The sequence below is a fragment of the Spea bombifrons genome, chromosome 9 (assembly GCF_027358695.1).
Source record: "Spea bombifrons isolate aSpeBom1 chromosome 9, aSpeBom1.2.pri, whole genome shotgun sequence".
NCBI lineage: Eukaryota > Metazoa > Chordata > Amphibia > Anura > Pelobatidae > Spea > Spea bombifrons.
Window position 1 is genome coordinate 9,345,872 of NC_071095.1, and position 22,648 is coordinate 9,368,519.

At 36.6% G+C, this 22,648-nt stretch overlaps 1 protein-coding gene across 2 annotated transcripts in view; it reads left to right on the plus strand.

Annotated features, from left to right (window-relative positions):
* LRFN5 (leucine rich repeat and fibronectin type III domain containing 5) overlaps positions 1 to 11,357 on the plus strand; it is a 75,872-nt gene extending 64,515 nt beyond the window's left edge. For both annotated transcript variants that reach the window (XM_053475728.1, XM_053475729.1), the window contains 2 exons: positions 4,761 to 6,168; positions 9,471 to 11,357. In XM_053475728.1, the coding sequence (XP_053331703.1) occupies positions 4,781 to 6,168; positions 9,471 to 10,410 (2,328 nt within the window). In that variant the 5' untranslated portion in view covers positions 4,761 to 4,780 and the 3' untranslated portion in view covers positions 10,411 to 11,357. The remainder of the gene's footprint in view (positions 1 to 4,760; positions 6,169 to 9,470) is intronic.
* The last annotated feature ends 11,291 nt before the right edge of the window (positions 11,358 to 22,648 follow it).

Here is a 22,648-nt window from a genome sequence, read left to right on the forward strand (position 1 = left end):
ATTGAGTCTATTCATGTTTTTATTTGAGTCATAATTCCTAATATATATAGGATTATCCCCTTAATGACAAAGCCGGTACATGTACGGGCTCAAAATGCATTGTTTTCAATGGGTTTAGGGACCGCCCATTGTCCTTAAGGGGTTAAACATGATCCTTCCAGGCTAGTTCCTAAATCCAACTGGGCCATTGGCCATGGAAGCCCCATGCCCTCCTGATCTTAAGCTCCAGTGGCTGGATAAAAATCATCTTCAGTTCGGCCATGTTCCAGAAGAACGTTGGCAGATCAGTTGAAGGCCCTTCAATCGTGTCGTTCACCTAGAGGGTCATAGAAAATGGGGAGAATATTAATATTTATCCTATTCATTTTCTCCTGTGCCTCCAACCACTTCTGGAGGTACTTCAACCATTTCAAACATGGTTCTGCAAATTATACATTATATCCCACCTTCAAAAACTTTATTTTATTTAGTAAATATATAAATTATAATGTAAATATTCAAATAAAACAATATTCAAGTAATAGCTGAGCCTGGGATAACTGGAATGTTAATTTGGCTATGATCATAAAACTAGATCGGAATTTATTGGGAAAAGAGACCAAGAACGTAAATTGTTGGGTAACTTGGGTAACATCAAGTTAATAAAATAATAAAAAAAAAAGTTATGTTAGATTTTTTACTTAAAGATTCTAAATGGTTCCTTGATTATTTCAAGAAAATGTTATTCTTATTTTTTATGTTTATTTAAAAAAAAATGCGCATTTCTACAAATCAGAGTATTGATTTCCAGAAAAATGCCTGTGCTTATAAAATGATATCCATCCCCTTGATCCTAGATGTATATTGTATTGATCGAAGGAAAGAACTCATCAGATAGATATTTGTTTTTAACCAGGAAGTTAAATTATTCATGCATTACAACGTTCAGTGATCATATAGTATAATGTTAGGATAGAAAATCAATATTATCCTAAGTACAGTGTTTTCTCCTTTGTTGCTGCCCTAGAACTAAGCCTGGACAGTGCCACCAGCTGCCCCTCCGCGACGTGTCCTTCTTTAAGCTCCAGGATATGATGTCATGTCCCGGCACTCCTTAAAATGATGTGCGCCACCGGGCGGAGGTATTGGGGACTGTGCCGATTGGAGGGATCAGGGATCTCCCTTTTTACCGGCCCGCCGAGCAGTGGCACTACAGGGAGACTGAGGGGCTGCTGACCCCTGGACCTGCCGACACAGGCCTAGGCCGAAGCCACTGGCCTTCTTGGCTGGCCATTCAAAATGCTCTTGGGTACCTGGATTTATCGAGGGTGCCAGATAAGTAATTAAGGTGGGCGCCAATGTCCAGGGGCCTGCAGGCCAGTCCAGGAGGAGATGTAAAATCCCTTTAGTATGCTTTGTATTTTATTAGGTTTTATTGTTCGTTCAGGTTTTTCCATATTTATACATCTTTATAGAAAAATAAAGAGGTGATTATCCACATAAAATATATCTCGATTTCCTTTAAAATTTCCTTTAAATCCACTAAATGTCTAAAATTTTCCGTTGATTCTCATAAAGCTCTTCATAGCTATGTTTTGTATTCTTAAATAGAAGAGTATATTTGCCTGATAAGAATATAGAAATAAAGTTCTGTACACACAGGATACGAAGTTACTTTCCGCACTTATTTGCTATTCTACTCGTAGAGCTCAAGCTGGGAAATCTAGAACAGAATGCTCTGAAAGTTATTAGTTTTTTAGGAAGCAAAGGTTGGTAGGTTACTATCTGGGGGAATGGAATTGCTGTATAATATCACTTAAATAGAGTATTAAATCAGAATAAAAGTTTCCCGCAGAAAGAAATACATTTTTTTTGCACAAGCAAATGGAATTATTTACTCTGCAATGAAAAAGGCTGCATTTTCACCTGGGAACTTCGTAAATAAGCTAAAAAAAATGTTAATTGTCATACCCCAGATTATCCTTGTTCCTAATTCATACACAGTAATGATGAGTTTCCTTTTTTTGTAAAATGTATTTTAATTTACATGAAAAACTGCCACCTTGCTGCTGTGTCTTGCTTCATATTGCCTTTTCTTCATAAAAAATATTTCCGCCCATATTCTTTTTTTTTTTTTTAACCGTTTCCAAGAAAGTTCTCACGAAAAGGAAAGATGGCAGTAACCAGCAGTTTAAACCACCCCAGGTCTCCTCAAATGTGTGCATGCTATGACATCACAGGACATATGTCATGATACTTGTTGGCAGAAGCCCAACCACAGAAACAAGGATTTTTTTTGCTTGTTTTTTTTTTTGTTTTTTTTTTTATTAAACAAAATTACATTTCAACCCATTGTCATAGGTATATTTGTGTGACCTAATATAGTTTTACTAATAGCTTTAAAGATTAACTGGAAGGTTCAAAATGGTCTCTAACACTATAGGTTTAAGGTTTAGGTTTCGGTGAAAAAATTATTATTTTTTTTTAAATATAACCCTTGCACCACTAATATTTGTCGTGTCTCTCCCTTTCTTTAATTTTGTTAATATTTAAAATATTGAAGTACAATCAAATTGTAAATGATGAGAATAATAAATCAAAGTACAGAAATTGAATTTTTACTGCTGTATAGGCTCACGGCTTTAAGTATTAAAAATTATAATTTCATATGCATAGTGTTAAGCTCAATATAATTCTGTAGTTTTCTTAAGGGTATGTAATATACTGAACCCATTTGGTTAATAATTATTCTTATTCTATAAATAGAATTAATCATTTTCAGCAAATCATACATATTAAACAGGGTGTAATTCTTCTTTTTGCCTATAGATGGCACTACTTATTTGCATTACAGCCCACTGAGTTACCAACTAGCTCAATGATGCCTTGATCAAAATGGTGTCTTTACCCTAAAAAAATATCACTATCAATCATTATGTCATCATTAAAATTATATTGACAAACAAATTCTACTGTGTAACTTTTATGCTCTCTATAGACCAGTTTTACACGCTGGTACTGTTGTGCAAACCACCAATTCATGAGACAATTACATATTCCTCTGCTACTTATGAAAATAATTTTCTGATATTAGCTCATCTTCATTTTTAGATTAATATTAAATGATAAAATAAATGAAAGGAAAAAAAAAATGTTAAATGTGTTTATTTTTGCTTATTGCATACTGAATAATTAACCAGTATAAATGTACTCATTAACCTACATATTGCCACTTAATATGTTCTGGATTATTGGTTTGAAAATCTGTAGTATTTTACAAAACAATAGATCAACCGGGGCTTCCTATCTGAAAACGAAGGGTGTATGCTGTCGTCCTAATGAACTTGGCCTCCTAAATAATATTTCAAATAGATACATTTAAAATAGCTAAAATGGAGACATTGCAACTGTAACCAATTATTTAGTGTATACAATATGCTGCTACAAATGAAAAAAATATAATTATTCAAATATCCAGGGGGAGGATACGAGATACAACATTCTGGAGGGAGTGAATTTTATATTTGGACCAGGGCTGCTTAGTCATATATATAAATATATAAAAATATATTATTATTATTATTATTATTATTATTATTATTATTATAAGAATATAATAAATGGCAAGATCAGTCTGGGGATGACTAAGCAGTCCTATAATTCACTCCCTCCAGAATGTATCTAGTATCCTCCACCTGTATTTGGATAATAATAATAATAATAATAATAATAATAATAATAATAATAATCTATATATGATTTTCTTTTCACTTTGATTCCTGTTTCCATTAATTATATATAAATTAAATTCCATACACATATATATATATATATATATATATATATTTTATATATATATATATATATATATATATTATATATATGTATATTGTAATTTATATTTGTAATAATGCATTTATAAGGCCTCACACTACAATATGTTTAGATAAAATACAAACGTGGCACTATGGCAATAATGTATCTGTTTCTAAATGCATTTGCGTTCTTTTCTACTTTGATAGACAAATATATATTTCCCTGGAATTATCTCACGATGGAAATAGTTTTAGTTCATATAGAGAATGGCATTATGCTGATTTAAATTTCTGTAGTGGACAACTCACAATATAATTGAACCCCATTAGGAATAATGATTTAATTGGCTTGAGCACAGTTCCTGCAGGCAACTCATTCAAACTTCACTGTTGATAATTTCTATCTAAATTTCCAATGAGCATTTTCTCGCTATGTACGGCAGAGCTATCACGCAGTTCTCTGAGAAACGTTTTTCTTATAGAAGACACTTTTACGAGATACCCTTTAAATGTGTTTTGTTCTGCCCATATTGTGAAAAGAAAAATGCATAACACATTTATGAATAATAGATATAACCATTGAAACATAAAACACTATATATATATATATATATATATATATATATATATATATATATATATATATATATATATAAAAGGAAAAACCACCACAAAATAATACATTTTTTATAAAATAATAATAAAAATATATATATTTAATAATATATAAAATAATATATAATATATATATATATATATACATATTTTTTATTATATATATATATATTATTTATTTATAAAGGCCATATATTTGTGTTCAACTAAGTCTAAATGTCTTAATTAATGATACCAAATAAATGAGTCGGATAATATTTACGTTTCAATGATCAAGCAAAACAATTGTAGCAAAAAAAATCCAAATGAAAAAAATAAATCCTAAATTCATGTTTTTTTTTCTTCTTTTAGGCTTTTCAACCTAATCTACAATGGAAAAACTGTTCTGTTATGTGCTTTTCATTGGCATGGCAGTGAGAGCTGAGATCTGTCCAAAGCGTTGTACCTGTCAAAACTTATCTCCAAATCTCGCAACCCTTTGTGACAAGAAAGGGTTGTTGTTTATTCCACCAAACATCAATAGAAAGACGGTGGAGCTACGCTTGGCTGATAACTTTGTTACAACCATTAAGAGGAAGGATTTTGCGAACATGACAAGCTTGGTGGACCTAACACTGTCAAGGAATACCATAAGTTACATTACACCTCACGCGTTTGCCGACTTGCGGAACCTGCGGGCTTTGCATTTAAACAGCAACCGATTGACTAGAGTCACCAATGAAATGTTTAGCGGCCTCTCAAACCTCCACCACTTAATACTCAACAACAACCAACTAACGTTAATTTCCTCGACAGCCTTTGACGACGTGTTGGCTCTAGAGGAACTCGATCTGTCCTACAACAATCTGGAAACGATACCTTGGGACGCAATTGAAAAGATGGTCAGTTTGCACACTCTGAGTTTGGATCACAACATGATCGAGCACATTCCAAAAGGAACCTTCTCACACCTGCACAAGTTGAATAGATTAGATGTGACATCCAATAAATTGCAAAAGTTACCACCCGACCCTCTCTTTCAGAGAGCGCAAGTGTTAGCAACCTCAGGAATAATAAGTCCCACCACATTTGCATTAAGTTTTGGCGGAAACCCATTGCATTGCAATTGTGAATTATTGTGGCTGAGGCGTCTCTTGAGAGAAGATGATTTAGAGACATGTGCATCACCTCCACTTCTATCTGGCCGCTATTTCTGGTCCATCACAGAAGAAGAGTTTCTGTGTGAGCCGCCACTGATTACTAGATACACACAAGAGCTAAGGGTACTTGAAGGTCAAAGGGCCGTTTTAAGATGCAAAGCACTTGGAGACCCAGAGCCTGCCATTCATTGGATATCACCGGAAGGGAAATTAATTTCAAATGGAACCAGAATTCTCGTTTATGACAACGGAACCCTTGACATTCATATAACAACTGTAAAGGATACAGGTTCTTTCGCATGTATTGCTTCTAATCCTGCAGGAGAGACCACAAAAACCACAGACCTTCACATTATCAAACTTCCTCACCTGGTTAACAGCACAAATCACATCCAGGAGCCGGACCCGGGGTCTTCAGACATCTCCACGTCTACTAAATCTGGTTCCAATGCAAGCACTAGCAATGGGGATACAAAAATTAGCCAAGATAAGAAAGTTGTAGTGGCTGAGGCTACTTCGTCGACTGCACTTATTAAATTTAACTTTCAAAGAAATATACCTGGAATACGTATGTTTCAGATACAGTACAACGGCACATATGATGATTCCCTCGTTTATAGGTAAGATTGACATTTTACCAGTGACCTTTTTTGGAACACATGTTGAACTGACCACATCATTGATTAATCATAAAGAAATTATCATTTATTTTAAACCAAATAGTTGATGACAAAGGATGTTCTATGCTGTCTTCAAAACAATGGTCCTTCATGAGCATGAGGACACTTTGGGATGTCCTCCATTCCAATGTTTACCCCTTCTGCGGAGAGTCTGAAGACAGCATAGCCTACCCTCTGTCATTTGGAGCCAACATTACCGGTTCTAAGCTGACAGAGACAGTGTAACGGCACCCGGGGGCCCAAAAAGTATGTATTAATGCAAGGGGGTCCAACATGGGGCCCACAGTCCAAATGCAGCCCGCGAGACCTCGAGGTACGGCCCGCGTGAGATCGGCAGCCAGGGATCACAAGATGCTTACCTATAGGAGGGTCTTTTGTACTGCACAGAGGAAGCGGAACCCAGCAGAGTCACGTGAATGTACGTGACATCACATGACCCTACTCCATTCCTGCTTCCTCTGTGCAGTACAAGTGAATGCAGCGGGAGGCCGCGCCCCCTGCTGAAGTCTGTGAGCAACATCAGAGAGCTGCAGTGAATGAATGAATGAGTATATAAATGAATGAGTGTGTGTGTGATAGCATGGATGTGTAAGTGCTGGAACCTAGGCATGATGGGACTGTGATTGCTGTAAGCAATCACACTCCTATCATGCCAAGTCAGCCAGTACATGCTGAAACCTGGCTAGCTGGCCCCCTTGTGTATTGATGCTGCCAGCAGTATGGGGTCTGCACATCACTTACAGCCACCCTGTACCAGCATGTGTTGGCTGACTTGGCATGATAGGAGTGTGATTACTAACAGCAATCACAGTCCCATCATGCCTAGGTTCCAGCATTTACTGGTTGTCTGGGTATGATAGGAGTGTGATTGCTGTTAGCAATCACACTTCTATAATGCCAAGTCATATATTTTGTCCAATTGTGGTGTGTTACTTACTTTTATTAAAAGTGTGGGTTTTTTTAAATTATTTTAATTCTGATGAAGTGGCCCACTGCAGAAAAAACTTGGACACCCCTGTATTAATGTGTATTGATATTTAACATTTTGTCTTAACGATGGCAAGCTAAAAAAACACTACGTGTTAAAAAATTAACCAGGTTAATAAAAAAATATTGTAATAAATAACACTTTATAATTTATGATCAACTCTATATAGTCCTATATAGAAGTATAGGTGATTGACTTACCCTTTCTGAACACTAACTAGAAGGAGAGGTTGTTGGCCTGGCCTTCTGATGACTCTGTTGAGATCTTCGGAAGCAAGCCTACCTTGACCGGTAATAACAAAAATATATGCCAGAATGTTATACATTTAAATTATAATTTGTTATTTAAATGTAAATCCGATACATCAGAGTAAATGAAAGGCATACAAATACAGTTATATTGTTCACATATCTGAAGAAAACACTACATTTGGCAGGAACGCAAATTCCTGCCAAAATGATTATATTTATAAGCAGTTAAAGTCTTTCCCATATCATAACAATTTATTTTATTCTTTCGTGTTAGAGATAAGGTACTCTGACCATTGTTACATTAAATTATTTTCTGTTGATAGTTTTGGAAAGTAGCATTCACAGATCTCCGCAGTCTGGGCTCTGCTTGGCCTTGGGTGGTGGTGGTAAGCCATGCGTCACATTGCTAAAAAAAAAAAACAGTGATGGCATTGTTTAGCAATGTTGGTTTTAAGTGTGCCAACCTGCCTTTGCTTTAATTAAGTAAACCAATAAAAATAAATATTTAAGCACATGTTGTATGAATGCCATTTGTAATCTTGGGTTCTATGTGCCTTAAGCAAATTGTGTTTATTAATTCAGGGTCTGACATTCTGATAACAGTATACAAATATCCTTGTACGCCAGACACCAATTTATTCTTATACGTGTCTTTGGGTACAGAGTAGTTTATCATTGTGATGTGCGACTAAGTGGCTATGCTTACAATTTAGCATAGCTGGCATCTCTCTGGATTTCCCCTTCAATTGAAAACGAATTGACAGGTCTTCAAGGTAGTGGCTTACTTTCTCAGTTTGGTGTGTAGTGTTGGGTTCAGCCAACATTTTCTTCCTATTGCAGCCTGACCCACCCATTTTTATGGACCCCATTTATTTGTGCCTCCATAAGAAGGAGCAGACATTCCAGGTCCACAGAACACAACTTTGGGTCTATTCATTAGGAAGTCTAGAGGTCAATTGCGTTATGGGCTAACTAGAGTGACCAGACATTATTTCAGTTGCATGTCCACGCATGTTGACATTCGCAAAACAACTTGCAGCTTTGCTAATCTGTGAGTTGACTGCAGCTGCCAGCAACTTCAGGTTTTATGAGTTTCAGACGAGGGCATGCAAATTCAAGGAAAATCATATAATATCCCAATATAACATAAATAGCAACATACAAACATTTTAGGGACTACTCATTTATTAAATGCAGTAAAGTGGATATGATGGTACGAAAGACCCTTTAAGGAAGAAAAAAAAAACTATTTCCTTCTAGCAGTTTTCTTTTTAGGATGCATTAGAAACTGAAATATCTGGCACTCTACTTTAATTACATCTATATTGTGGCCCGTGAAGGTGTCCCTGGTTTCAAAAGTAATCATTAGGAATTATGCAATTCCTTTATGTTTGTGATACACATTTTTCACATTTTTGAATGTATAAGTCATGGGGTCTCAGGTACCTGTTTACCGTAGTTAATCCTCTGTGCTCTAGAACTAAACCATTAGCTCTGACATCTCCAACATTCTAATCTCAACAGCCAGTATATATATATATATTGTGTATTACCCATGAACCATTCAGGTCAACAACATCATGCTTCTTACATGTTCAAGGTAATGGCATGCTTTCTTTTGTAAACATTATCTGCTGGGATCTTAATGCCTGATACTGCATCTTATGCAAGAAATGCTTGTTAGGATTATGTGTGATAAGTGTTTTTCAAAAGGAAACGTTATATCGGGTCTGTTTTTATCCCAAGGTTTAAAACGGCAGCAGAGGTGTTGTACGTGTTAAGTGGATTGATTTAGAAGGTAACTGAAGCATTAGTCGCACCTTGCAAAACCAATCTGTCATAACTGATTTCTTATCAGGGGTTCTTCACAACTTAATTAAAGTTATCAGTGATGGCACCGATTCATTTAGGTCCGTGTTTTGGGGGCAAATGGCCATACTTCAGGTATAGCCAAATTTCTCTCTTTACTTTTTGAGTTAACAAATGTTTTTGTCTTTTCTCAGAATGATTCCGCCAACGAGCAAGACATTCCGTGTTAATAATCTGGCATCTGGAACTGTCTATGATTTGTGTGTCCTGGCAATTTACGATGACGGCATCACCTCCCTTACCGCAACCAGAGTTGTAGGATGCATCCAATTTACGACGGAACAAGATTATGTCCGTTGTCATTTTATGCAGTCCCAGTTTTTAGGTGGTACCATGATCATTATAATAGGTGGCATTATCGTTGCATCTGTATTGGTTTTTATAATTATTCTTATGATCAGGTATAAGGTGTGTAATGGCAATGGGAACCATAAGGCGACAAAAGTAAGTAATGTGTATTCTCAGACAAACGGATCTCAAAATCAAGGCTGCAGTGCATCAATGCCACCATCGGCCTCCAAGCAGGTTGTAGAACACGAGGAAAGCCCACAGTGTTGCAAATCTATGGGTGAGAGTGGGGCACAGTTCTCAGACACTTGCTCCAGCCAAGATGCCCCAGCTGCTACCTCTGCATTGCCTCATGGTTGGACTTCAAGTACTTCTGGGTCACTTAAGCAGAAGAGGAAATCGGTACTAAAACCTATGGATTGTCAGACAGAGACAGTTTTAAATATGGAATCCCAAAATACGAATAGGAACAATTCAACTGCCTTGCGGTTATCCAGTCAGACCCCTGGCTTGGTCAAGGAAGGTCCGACGTATAAAAGAGCGCAGTCAAAACCAAGTAAATTTCTAACGCTACCGGCAGAAACATCAAGAGCGAAGCGAAGGTACTCTTTGAATGGAGAAGTATTAGAATATCACTGTTACGTTAACTCCCAGAACACTGGTGGGTTATGGTCCAAAAGGAGCATGTCAATGAACGGCATCCTTATTCAGTCGGACAATTCGGACATGGACAGTGGCAAAGCAACGTTTTCGAGCTCTGAGTGGATATTGGAAAGCACTGTTTAACAAACTGCTTACTTTTAACAAAGATCAACATAAAAAAATAACTCAGAGCACACTTAGATAATCGAAAGTTGGAATTCCAATGTTGTTGTTACCATCCGCGGCTTTTACAAACAGGGTTGCGGACGAGCCGACTACCGCACCTTTTTGTTTGCTTTTTAACGGTGTTTTAATGAGCAAAAGAAAAAAAAAATAATAAATAAATCAGAACAAAGGTTGAACAAAATATGAAACAGCACCAGTGCCTTCCTTCCCTGTAGGACTGGCTTCCTGGTTCTGCATCAGCAGAAATAAGAGACTTCATTCACAAAAAAAGCCTTTCGTATGGGAAATTTCCTTCAAGCTAAGAACAAAACAAAACAAAACAAACAAAAAAAAAAAGACCAATTATGGAAGAATTACTAAAAGTATTTTTTAAATAACCAGACTGTATTTATTTTTGAGTGACAATGGTGTTGCCTTTATTTTTAGGCATATGCTGTACAGAACAACAACTTATGTGTTGTTATGTTGTGTAAAATAAAATATTCAAGATCTATACCGAGACATTGCTGAAATAATTACCCGCTGTCGAGTATTGCAATTGAGAATTGAAGTCTTTGTCTGGGTACTTGCAACATTCACCATTATTGTATATCAAGTAGGCATTCATTCATTCATTCATTCACAAAGCTACTAAACATACAATGCAATGTTTTACATATAATATTCCAAAATTTGAGTTAAAAAATGCTAATAATTGGATTTGATAATTCTATCGACATTTGCGGATACCAAAATCATTTGCCGTTCTTGTTGTCATTGGTAAGGTCCCTTTATGGAATTATAAAGTGTTCTAAAAATCATAAAAAATGACTAATTTTGTATTTCTATATTTTTTTTCTATGAAAATGAAATGATTTATATTCAAAAGGTGTATTTTATTGTGTAATTATATTCTACAAGTGTGATGCAGGCTTCAATATTTTGGCTTAAAAGCAAAGGGGGAGAAATAATATGTGCGGAAGAATCTCTGCAAAAGGTTGTTAATGTCAGAAAGAAAAATATGATTATTCCTGCTTGTAGATGTTAAAAAAAAAAAAAAAAAAATCAATCAATTTGATGTAGACACAAATAGGTATATTTTAAATTCCGTCTGGAGATCGAAACCATCAATTTATGCATATGCTACAATTTATTCTGCATAAGTTGAATTTTGTTCTACAAATCACAAAATCCACATTTCAAAACTCAATCACATTGGTTATAGTCATATCGTAATCTTGCAATAAAATTAATGAATTAAATAAATCAATCGAATCTTGATATGAACAACGTTTCTACAAATATCCCAGCGATATCATTTCAAAGGATTTTCAACAATTTTTTTTGGATATTTAGTGGGCGGGGGACAGAGAAAATATAGAATTAATTATCGGAGATACAATAATACGTTTGATGCTTATTTGATTAAAGGGGACTTAATCGTTTATGCTACTATAGTTGTAAAACACTGGCAAAAAACTTTGTTAAAAAAAATTACTTGGTATAAATTCCCTGTGCGAAAATGGAAGGCTGATGTTTTAATGTAGAATATTTGGAAAATTTAGATTATTTATTATTATATTATTTATTATAAAAAGCTATTAGCCATTCATTTATGAATTGAGCCATTCATTTTCAGCAAGCAATGCTATTTTATTTTTGTAATAGAATTTCTCATCTTGCTACCTAGAGATGTTGGGAACTAGGGTTCTGGTGGTGGATCCTTTGCTTATCTGGACATTAAATTCAATATATTTGGTCTTTTTGGGGAAAATGTCATATTATAAATTCAGATAGCCAACTTCAATTTGAAATCATTCATATCGGAAAGGAGGAAAGTCAAAGATTATTTTAAAAAGTACACTTCACTAAATAGCGTGTCTCAAATGTTTTCCATTTTTAATACTTTTAAACAACATGGCTCCTCTTTCTTTTTTGTCATGATGAGGTTAGTTGACCTTTACAGATTTGTGAATGAGTCTTCAATAGTAGTGAGTCGGAGACGTTGGTGTGACCTAGTGTCCTAGTCTGGCTAATCTGGAGTGAGAACCTGGACTCCAACTGGTTAAAAATGTCTGCCCTCCATTCATTTTGGGTCCTGGAACTGGGGAACAAGTCAAGCTGGACATGTGCTGGATAGCTTTGGAAATGCATTGCTATGTCCAGCAGAAAAACATTAATTTATATGATGGTCTGGCATTTTATTATGTCTCTGGCCTGACAATATAACATTCCTTTAAATTATGTTCCAGGTATGACTTTGGAATAATCCCAAGTATACTTTATAGAACTAAAACCCCAGACAATACTGTGATACTATTATATTATATATTATATTGCTAGCATGAGTATAATCCTTTAAGTCTTTCCGCAAGGGCCCACAGACAAACAATGCAATGAGGTTTTTTATGAGTCGAAATTATATGGGCGATTTGGAGGTATATATGAGCCATCCACCTTAGGTTGAACTCTGCTCCGTAATCCATGGAGTAAGGAAAGAGGAGGTGTGATCATTATCCCCCTTTGGTTACTAGGAACTCTCATTTCATTTATTTATTTATTAGGATTCATTTTAAGTTTTTCTTTTTCTCTTGTATGTTACATGGAGGGCATGTCATTTTGTAAGTTTCAGGGGAGGACATGTGAATTATCATTGAACTCTCCTACCCTAACCTGAAACTTGCAAAATTTCAACTCACAGGCACTCGTATGCCCTCACAAACAACTCACATTTTAGGGAATGCTAATATGCATGGGCATGTCTTTGGGTAGGGTCTAGTCAGTTGAGTTAAACCTTAACTTGACTGACCACTTGAATTTTTGAATTTAGTGCCTGATCTGCTTTTAATGCAGGAGACACCCCTCCACCACTTCATGACTCTCCCTAGTACATTTAGCGAGTTTATTATTTAGTTGTTATTTCTGTGCTTTTCCGGATTTCACAGTAAATATATGTGTTGATTTAACAAAAAAAAAACGTACGTTTTGCTCGAATGCCTTAAAAATCGAAACGTGTAAAGATATGCGTTCACAAGATACATGAGTATTGCAGGAGTGTTTACATGTTATCTTACAGTTAATTTATTTTTGTAGATGTTTTCAAACGAAAAAAAAAATGACTCACATTGTTTCCTTACCGAAGACAATTATCTTTAATTTAGTTATAACCACTGTTTTTTTTTTCCTCCCATTGATTTGTTTGTTTGCTGACATGTATCTGTAGCTTCAAGAACAACAGATGATGAGCATCATGTTACTATGAAAACAATGAGTGAATCACAGAACAACCTGACAAACAAACTGTCTTGGCCAAACACAATACAAATATTGGGTATGATTATCCAGTTCTTTATGAAAGTAGGTAGTGTCCACAAAGAGGTGCCATCATGGCATTTACATTTCATATCTATATAGTTCTATTCAGTTGCCGTAGTTGGCAAGACTGGGGCGACAAGTCCAAGGGGCACGGCAGCCCATCTCCCGCCTCACAGGGAGCCAACTTCACTTTTGGATGATCAGGCCCCCTTTAGCACCACTGCTGAATGGGAAGGTTACAACGGAGAACATTGAGTTCACCGACCAACCCTTCTACATAGCCTCAAAAGATAATTTCCTTACACTGCTGTGTGTCCTTAAAACATGACATCATCCTGAGGCTCATTAGTATGGAGGACAATGCGGAAGGGGTGGCTGGTGCGGTGCCCTGGGTTGAGCCTAGGGTACCGCTGAAGGTAAATATGGCCCTGCAGCTGTCAAGAACATGAGTCCTGATCAACAATTAGAAAAAAGTAAAACATTATTAGGTTAAGATTAAATAAATAATCACATCTTTTTGGTCAAATGTACTTTTTATTGCATATATGTGGTGCTGGATTACGCACATGCCTAGGGACCCCTGATTTATTGTGTCTCCTGGTACTTTAATGGACAATTGAGCTATATCTGGGAGGTTGGGGCTCTGTGGGGTCATAGAACAAAATGAATATGACACATCAATAGCGGGAAACTGGTCAAATCCCCATAACGACTTCCTGCTCATGGAAAAATTCTATTGGTTGCCATGGTGAAAAGATAATTTTTTTCAACCTGAGTACATAACTCCATTGACACATTATACATAAACATATTGTTCTTTTTAATTATCACATGTAGAAGTGTCAGGGAAAATGGAGGAACTAAAAACGTTCCTGGCGTCCTTGAGAACACGAGTTAGGAACCAGTATGGCACAAAACACTCTATATAAATACTTAATAACTGTAACCTTAGGGTTATTATCTCTTATTTATGTGATGACTCAAAAAAAAAAAAGCTTTTAAAGATAATCTAAAAAATCGGCTTTGATCTTTCCACATTTGGCTATTTGTATTAATTTAGAAGTTAATAAATTGTGCCATTAAAGCAACACATGTCCCTGAACTTGAACACCTCCTTAGCCTTTCAATGTGTTTCGAGCTATTGATGAGCTTTTCCAATCCACTTGAATTCGACGGTAATAAATCGTGCTTTATTTTATTAAAATCCATCTCCACTTTGCGGAAAACCTTTCTTATCCTTGGTAGCATTAATCAAACTGGAAAAGAGGGCCTATTCTATGCATGGCATCTACTGCATGTTGGAACCATGGTAGACTCCAAGTTCTATTAAGATACTTAGTCTGTATGTAATGAAATTTGTCACTTGTGTTAGCGCTGGAACCATTTTTTGCTCCTAAAATCTCAAACCATCTTGGGAATCGACATATATTAGCCTTTAAGAGCTTTCACTTTTCCAAGACCATATGAAATGATACATTTTTAACAGCTGTTTAATAGATGTTGTTCTGATAAAAATAATATTCATAATATCAAATTTATTTTTATATATTTACGTATTTATCCAATAAATTGGGTACTTTAACAATGACATTACCATCGGCAACATCCGGAACTGACAATAACATTATGACGCGTTAAGACACACTGGTCCAGAAGGAGGAGACGGCTCTGCTCTTGTGAGCTTACAATCTATTAGGAGGTTGATGTAGAATGAGATGGATGGAGAGGGACTGCTTGGGAGAGCATGATTTGATGGAGTCAGAGCATCAGACTTCTGCATTGAGGCTGTTCCACTTATCTACCACCCTATCGTTAAAATTAACCCCTTAAGAACAATGGGCGGTCCCTAAACTCATTGAAAACAATGCATTTTGAGCCCGTACATGTACGGGGCTTTGTCATTAAGGGGTTAAACTCATCAAACACTGAATCACCTACAATTAAACATCTAACAACATCTTAACCTGCCTAGTACATCAATAGCAAGACTATTAACCCCTTAAGGACAATGGGCGGTCCCTAAACCCATTGAAAACAATGCATTTTGAGCCCGCACATGTACGGGCTTTGTCATTAAGGGGTTAAATTCTAATTCTTGAGCAATGTTATGGCAATTAATATGAAAAGGTTTATAAACGCAAGTCAAATGTTTAATAAAAATCATGTTTCCGACGGAAAATTCAGCTCTGTTTCCCTGCAGCGTTGCAACTCTTTCTGTTTTTCTATTCAGCGACTCCGCTCTGTGGCTTTTTTTTTTTTGCGAAAGCCGTGCAATTCCCGCATAAGACTTGCAACGTTTGTCAAGCAGTGGCTTTTTCCCGTGGTCAGTCCCCGTTGCGGTTCTCGTGCACTTTGATTTGTTATGGGTGAACCGCGACAGAACAATTGTGGTTCAGCTGCACCCGAGCACCAGAGACTGACCTAAGAATAATAATCAGCTGCTTTCCCCGCGTATACTGTTACCTGACAGCCGCTGAAGTTCTGGCGTAACATTCAAAAGGAGAAAAAATAAATAAAAACTAATCGAAGAGGGAACTGTAAAATGGAACATTTCAAAAGCAAAGCACATATCGAAACGCTGTGTCCGTAAGTCATGTGGAAAGCTTATTACATTTCATAGGTTTGCTTTGTCTTTTAACGGTGGAATTTATTTATGATAGCATTCCTTTAAAGGCACAAAAAAAATCTTATACGTACTTCAGATGGACACTGAAAAAACACAATTTAATGTAAAAGAACAAAACGATATCCTTTATGTCCCAGATGCCCCCTTTTGTTCTAGCCTGGCCAAAGCCACGCAACCTAATTTCAACTAGAATGGTTTACTGATCGAAAGCACCTAAAGAGTAATTAATCAGTCAATTAAAATTTTAATGGTAAAAATCCCTGTATACAGTAATACCCCCCCCGCACTGTATGCAGTAATGTCAGTCAGAATCGACTGATTTTATCTAATTTTGCTTCAATAAACTCCCTTTATCTGCAGACCTGGAGGCGGCCATTGTTGTCAGTCATGTGATATTTTGGGTGACTTTCCCGGCTCAGACACCACACTGAGCTGATGCTTTATGGCAATGCTAATGAAGTCCGTTCTTCCATAGACTTTCATTAGTCAGAGTGTCAGGCTGTGTGATTAAGACTGAGCCATTCTATTGTTTCCCACAGGCAGTATGATAAGGAGTAGGGGTGCTTAGTAGATCGGGGCTCAGATAACAGAGCAAGAACTAATACAAACGGCTGATATACAGTTGCCTTAAAATACATGTATGCAAAAAAGAAAAAAAAGAGAAAAAAAATTATTTTTTATCTGATAGTAGTAATAAGTACATTATCATGACATATATATATATATATATATATATATGTCAGGTCTATAACAAAACTATTTCATATCAATATACACTTGAAAAAATAAAATCACCTCCACACATCACCCCTGAGGGTGAATCGTTTACTCAATTACTTGGTTATTGTGCAAAAAATAATGATAAAGATTGAAAGTTTCATCCCAGGGGAAACCTTAAAGGAACGTTGCCTGTCATTCTACATTATTTACACGTGTTTAATAGGAGAAGAAAAGTAAATCATTAGCATTTGTTTTTAGAAATGCCTATGGGCTCACTCTTGGCCTTCAAGCCAGAAGCATAGTGAATCTAACTTAAAGAGATCATAGGGTACAACTCATCTAGTTTCGGGTTCCTTATATGTATATATGGAGGTGGGATTTGCTTAAATTCAAGCACAATTTGGGGGAAGTGATAATGAACGTAGATTAAAAGTAATACTCAATGATATGCTGTTCTAACAATATTTGGTCAAAGACAGGTGGCCCAAGAATAAAGGACTCTGATGCACACAAGGAAGCAAGGTCTCCAATGTATACTTATCTTATTCCATTCATTGGAGTTTAACAGAGAAATAATATATCAAGATAACACAAAAAGGATTCCGTCAGTCATTTTTACTCTAGACCCCCCTGGTGGCTGTATGTGGAGTTGCAAGTAAAACACACAATAACCCATTATGGTCCCTCTCTTGGCCCCCTTTGCCAGTCCACTCTTGATGTTAATTGAAATACATAATGTGGATCTAGTGTAAAACTTTCTAAGGTATGTGGCTCAAATCCTGTATTGGGGGTCATGGTTGGATTCAGTTAATGTCAGGATGGACCTGCATACTTAGTGGTGCACAAACATCAATTAATGCTAATGATACATCATAATATGGTCAAAGCACGACACAAATTGTATTATAAGCCTGTTTGTTCCAACTGCCATAGCAATGCCCAAGCATATCCTCGGGCATTGCTAGGTTTTATAAATTAACTGGGAAAACCACATAATGTCCACAATGGGTTAGTTACAGAGAAGTTGTTCAATCTCCCCAAACCAGATAACTTACACTATGGAGGCTGTGCAGCTCAACATCACCTCCATAGACTGCATTTAAAGGCGCAGCATGCTTTTAAGACACAATGAGTCGAACTATGACATCATATGCCGGCACACCACGTCTTAAAGGTGCACAGTGCCTTTTTATCCAATCAGGATGCCGGCTGTAGAGGGGTCGGCTAGGACCACTGCTCTGGGTCAAGTCTTGAGCAGCACCCAAGGGCATACGCCATTTTCCGCAATACTCTTTTTTTAAGGCACCAGTCAATTATTCTACATACAGATGTTTACGTAAACTTCTTAACCTGTTAACAAAACCTCTACATATCTTTCAGGCTACTACATACTAGTGAATAAGAAATACATTAAATAAATACACATGCACGTATACACTTTAAAAATGTCATTCTCAAATTACTGTTTGGTTCATGTTTGTTTGAAACCCTAAAATATGCAGTACACAGAATAACTACTGTATAATTTAGAGATAATTATATTGTTGATGAAAGAGGAAAACATTAATCCCTCAGTGAAATCTATTGCCGTTCATCAAGGCGGTAAATATTTATCTTCCGAGACTATATATATTTTACGCTATCACAAATCCCATCTTAATCCCATACAGAACCCTTGCCTGTTAACTAATGATTGTCATTATGCAATTCATGCTGAAGGGTTTACAATGAGGTTCTTCAATGAAAATTCAAAGGTCATCCTATAAGCAACTTAAATTGGATCTGTCACCTTTCCTGAATCCTACATTTACATATGTTAAAAACCCACCTTGTCTATATGTACCAAGGGAGCGGCCATCTTCCCCCATTAAGTTATCCTGCTTTTTAGGTTTGTGTTGAGACTTTTTGGTCCACTCCAAGGCTAGCATGCAGAGAAGTTCAGTGAAGAAGTCATTCATATGCAAGAAGCAACAAATGCCTGGGTTTACCCTCTTAGAATGAGAAGGGCAATTGAGTGCAGTATTATTATTATTAAGAAACCCATAGCCAATAACTTAAGCTTATTCAACATTATGTTTGTGTTTAGTGTCATGGAAAATTCAAAATGGCTGCTTCTACTAGACATATGCATATTTTTACTATACCAGAACATCTCTTCTGTAAACTAAGGTCAACTTCATAGGTCTTTCCCCATCGAACTACAGATGGAGGCTCGACAGAAGTCCTAAGAAGCCGCTTGTATATTACCAACAGACCTTGCCACAGGGCATAGAGGACAAAGACCCAAATGGGCCACTTTTCCTAGGCCAACTATCATGTGCAGAGAGTATGTAACCTGTTAACCTGTGGATGGATGTGTTTTCAATTCCAGAGCATGTACTAATGATCTATTGTCTGAAATATCAACAATATGATCATGTTGTTTAATTAATACAATCATCAATTTGAATCTTTGCCTTTGTGACCTCTAGAGACACCATGACACTTAATGTGTGTCCATGTAACAGTCTAATGAAACAGCCAGTTTGGAAGCTTTAATTGATATACCCAAGGTTGATGGGTTTATCGGTAAGATGTATACTCCTTTCATGACCTTTAATATGCACCAAGCATATGTAACAAAGAGGATGTGTTTGAGGTTCTAAGCATCCTTTCAATCCTCTTACTTATGCTTATTTGACTTCTGACATCTGTTCAGGCCGCAATCATAATTTCAGTCTCGCTGCTCCCCTGTAGCTATTTTCTTCCTGGTGCTGTGTCGACATTTTACGGTTAATTTTGTGTCATCAGCAGATGCAATAAGCTTTTTCAGTTACAGTGGATTTAACATCATTAATGTACAGTATCGAAAAGCACAGACCTCTAGGGATACCATTAATGACCCTTCTTCGCTCAGATCTTGGAACGCTTTCTTTTTTTTTTCCGCCATAACGATTTGCTTTTTTATCCCTATCAAACAAACAAACAAAAAAGCTTTTATAAATAGAAAGAACTTTCAAGGAATTTACAAAGCCAAAACATGGAATGTTTGTAGAATCCACCAATCTCTGTCTAGTATTCTTTCTTCATTCACACACACATTCAATTAGTGAAAAGAAATCTCTGGCACCACATTATGATCTTGGAATGTATCCATGTTTATTTATTGGCAGCATAACAGGCTTTGTTTTAATATCTCTGTCCGCTAGAACCATTCCAATAGGTCTTGATGTAGCCAGGGCTGGTCTGGCGTTGGGTTGGGCTAGCTCCTCATAGGTGTAAGGCTAGCATAGGAAGTTGTGTGTGGGCAAGAAAGTGAGTAAGGAATAGGCATGGCTAAAAACCTCCAGGTCACATCAAGAGGCTTTCCAAGTGTGCACAAGAGGAAATATTCAATATTTTTATGATGGCTGGACCTTAACAACCCAAACATGGAGAACGTTTGTAAACCATCTGTTTCCATACCATATTAACTTATCTTACATTAAATTGGTCTCTTTTATGTAAATTCAGTTTTTTTTTTCAATTTTGGCCTATCCTTCAAGTTCCTACGTCCTCTTATCAATATCTCCTTTCCTATTGATATGACATTCTCAAGTACTACCTCAAACCTATTGACACCTATGCTTTCACTGAAAGAAAGCGTAATTATGTAGGTATAAGGTCTTCTACAGATTTTTTTTTACCAAATAACAAAACTTATTACAGTTAAAAAGCGGTATTTGCTTTGCTTCTGATTTTGGCTATCGCTGCATTGTATAATGCCAACCCTACTTTCCCCCGTCTCTGATCCTCTCTACATTGATTAATGTTACACTCTCTTTACCGCACTGCTCTGATACTCAGGTAAATTATCATGTTTGGAACCGAGCAGGAATATGTTGATGCCAGCGGAGAGCCAAAAATGATTTGTTCCTTTAGATATTAAACAAATGGCTGCCATGCTTGGCTTGAAGGTGCCTCTCGCTGCTGGTGAATCTTAAAGAGTTTCAAACCAAAGAACAAATCTAATCTATTATAATGAATCAAATAAAAAAAAAACACTTTTTTATGGTTACAAGAGATGTTTTTAATGAAACTCAATTTTATCTGTGAATACTGCTCCTATTGTGGGGAGACTGTATGGGGAGACTGTATGGGTCAAATGGTAATTATATAGGTCAAGGTATATATGATATCATAATGATATTATCTCCACCACCGGACAATCATCTCATGCTCTGATTAAGGAATCTATATGAGGTTCATGATGTAATATCAAGAATGGCCAATGGCTTGTCTCAACGATATCCCAGTAGCGAAGACCCATGATGATGTTGCGTATTCAATGGCCACAACAATACCAACCCAATGTCCCATTTTGAGACAGACATTTTTCCTAGCCACAGTCATCATTACCCTATTTTTTTCTGAGTTTTGTATCAATGCTTTTTCCCAATAAATAATAAAAAAAATACTTGGCACTCCAGGTAACTTATGTGACTTCCTAGATCCTGGTGGAGTCCCTTCCGCTTGGCATAAACTTTAATTGTATATATTGGTTGCGACTCCATTCTACCAGGAAATCCATGTAAAGGTATAATTATGACAGGTCATAATTAACCTTAGTTGTCGGATGTTGCGGCCTTTGGTGGTGCCCGATTCCCTAGATCTCCTGATCTCCTCTGGTCTCCTGTAGCTGGAAGCCTGCAGACTCTTTAGGCTGGAACCGTTCCTTCCCAACCCAATGGCCATACACATCCCCTGTGAGCACGGTATGGAAGCTATCCATGGATATCTGAGCCTCTAATATCAACTGATATACCTCTTGTTGTAGGTTGGTAGACTCTAAGATGCTTTGGCCAAAGTATATCATTCAGTTTTCCTATATCTATTTTCTAGTTTATGTCTTTCGTACCAACTTTCTTACTGTTGATCCATTGGCATTATAGGGGAACACTGGCTACATGAAATGTAGAGTCAGTTTCATGGTATGGAGTATATATGTTAAGATACTTTTCTATTTATGTCTTGGTAGCACATTCCAACTCAATATCTGCATGTATTGGATCGTTCGCTATAGAAATATTCCATATTTAAGTCAATGTAGCTTGTTCCCCCCTGCCGTTAAAGGTTTGTAAAATATATGATGAAAAATGCCTCGCTGCATTATTTTTGAGTATGATAATGGTTGCCTTAGCAACAAATCACAGTACAACAAAAGTAGCAACAACACCGACCCCGTTAATTTGAAACCTCGAAACTCTGCGTAGCTAAAGAAAATATATTTTACCTGACTTGATAACGAAAATAAAACAGCTTGGGGTTTGTATTCACAGAGACTCTAAATGATTTTCTTTATGTAAATATACATTACTGGGTAACATTGTAGCAACAGGGAACACGGACATCTAGGAGCTTAGCTTGAATTGTTTAGCTGCTCCAAAATGGCAGCCTAAATGGGTTTTCCGGTCGGCTTGTTTGATTTGACCTATGTCTCGTAAAATCATGTTGGCTCCCGTTTATAATCTCGTTGTACAAGAAATAGGTTGGAAGGATTTGATGAAAACATTCACAATTGGGCAGAGAGCGCATTGA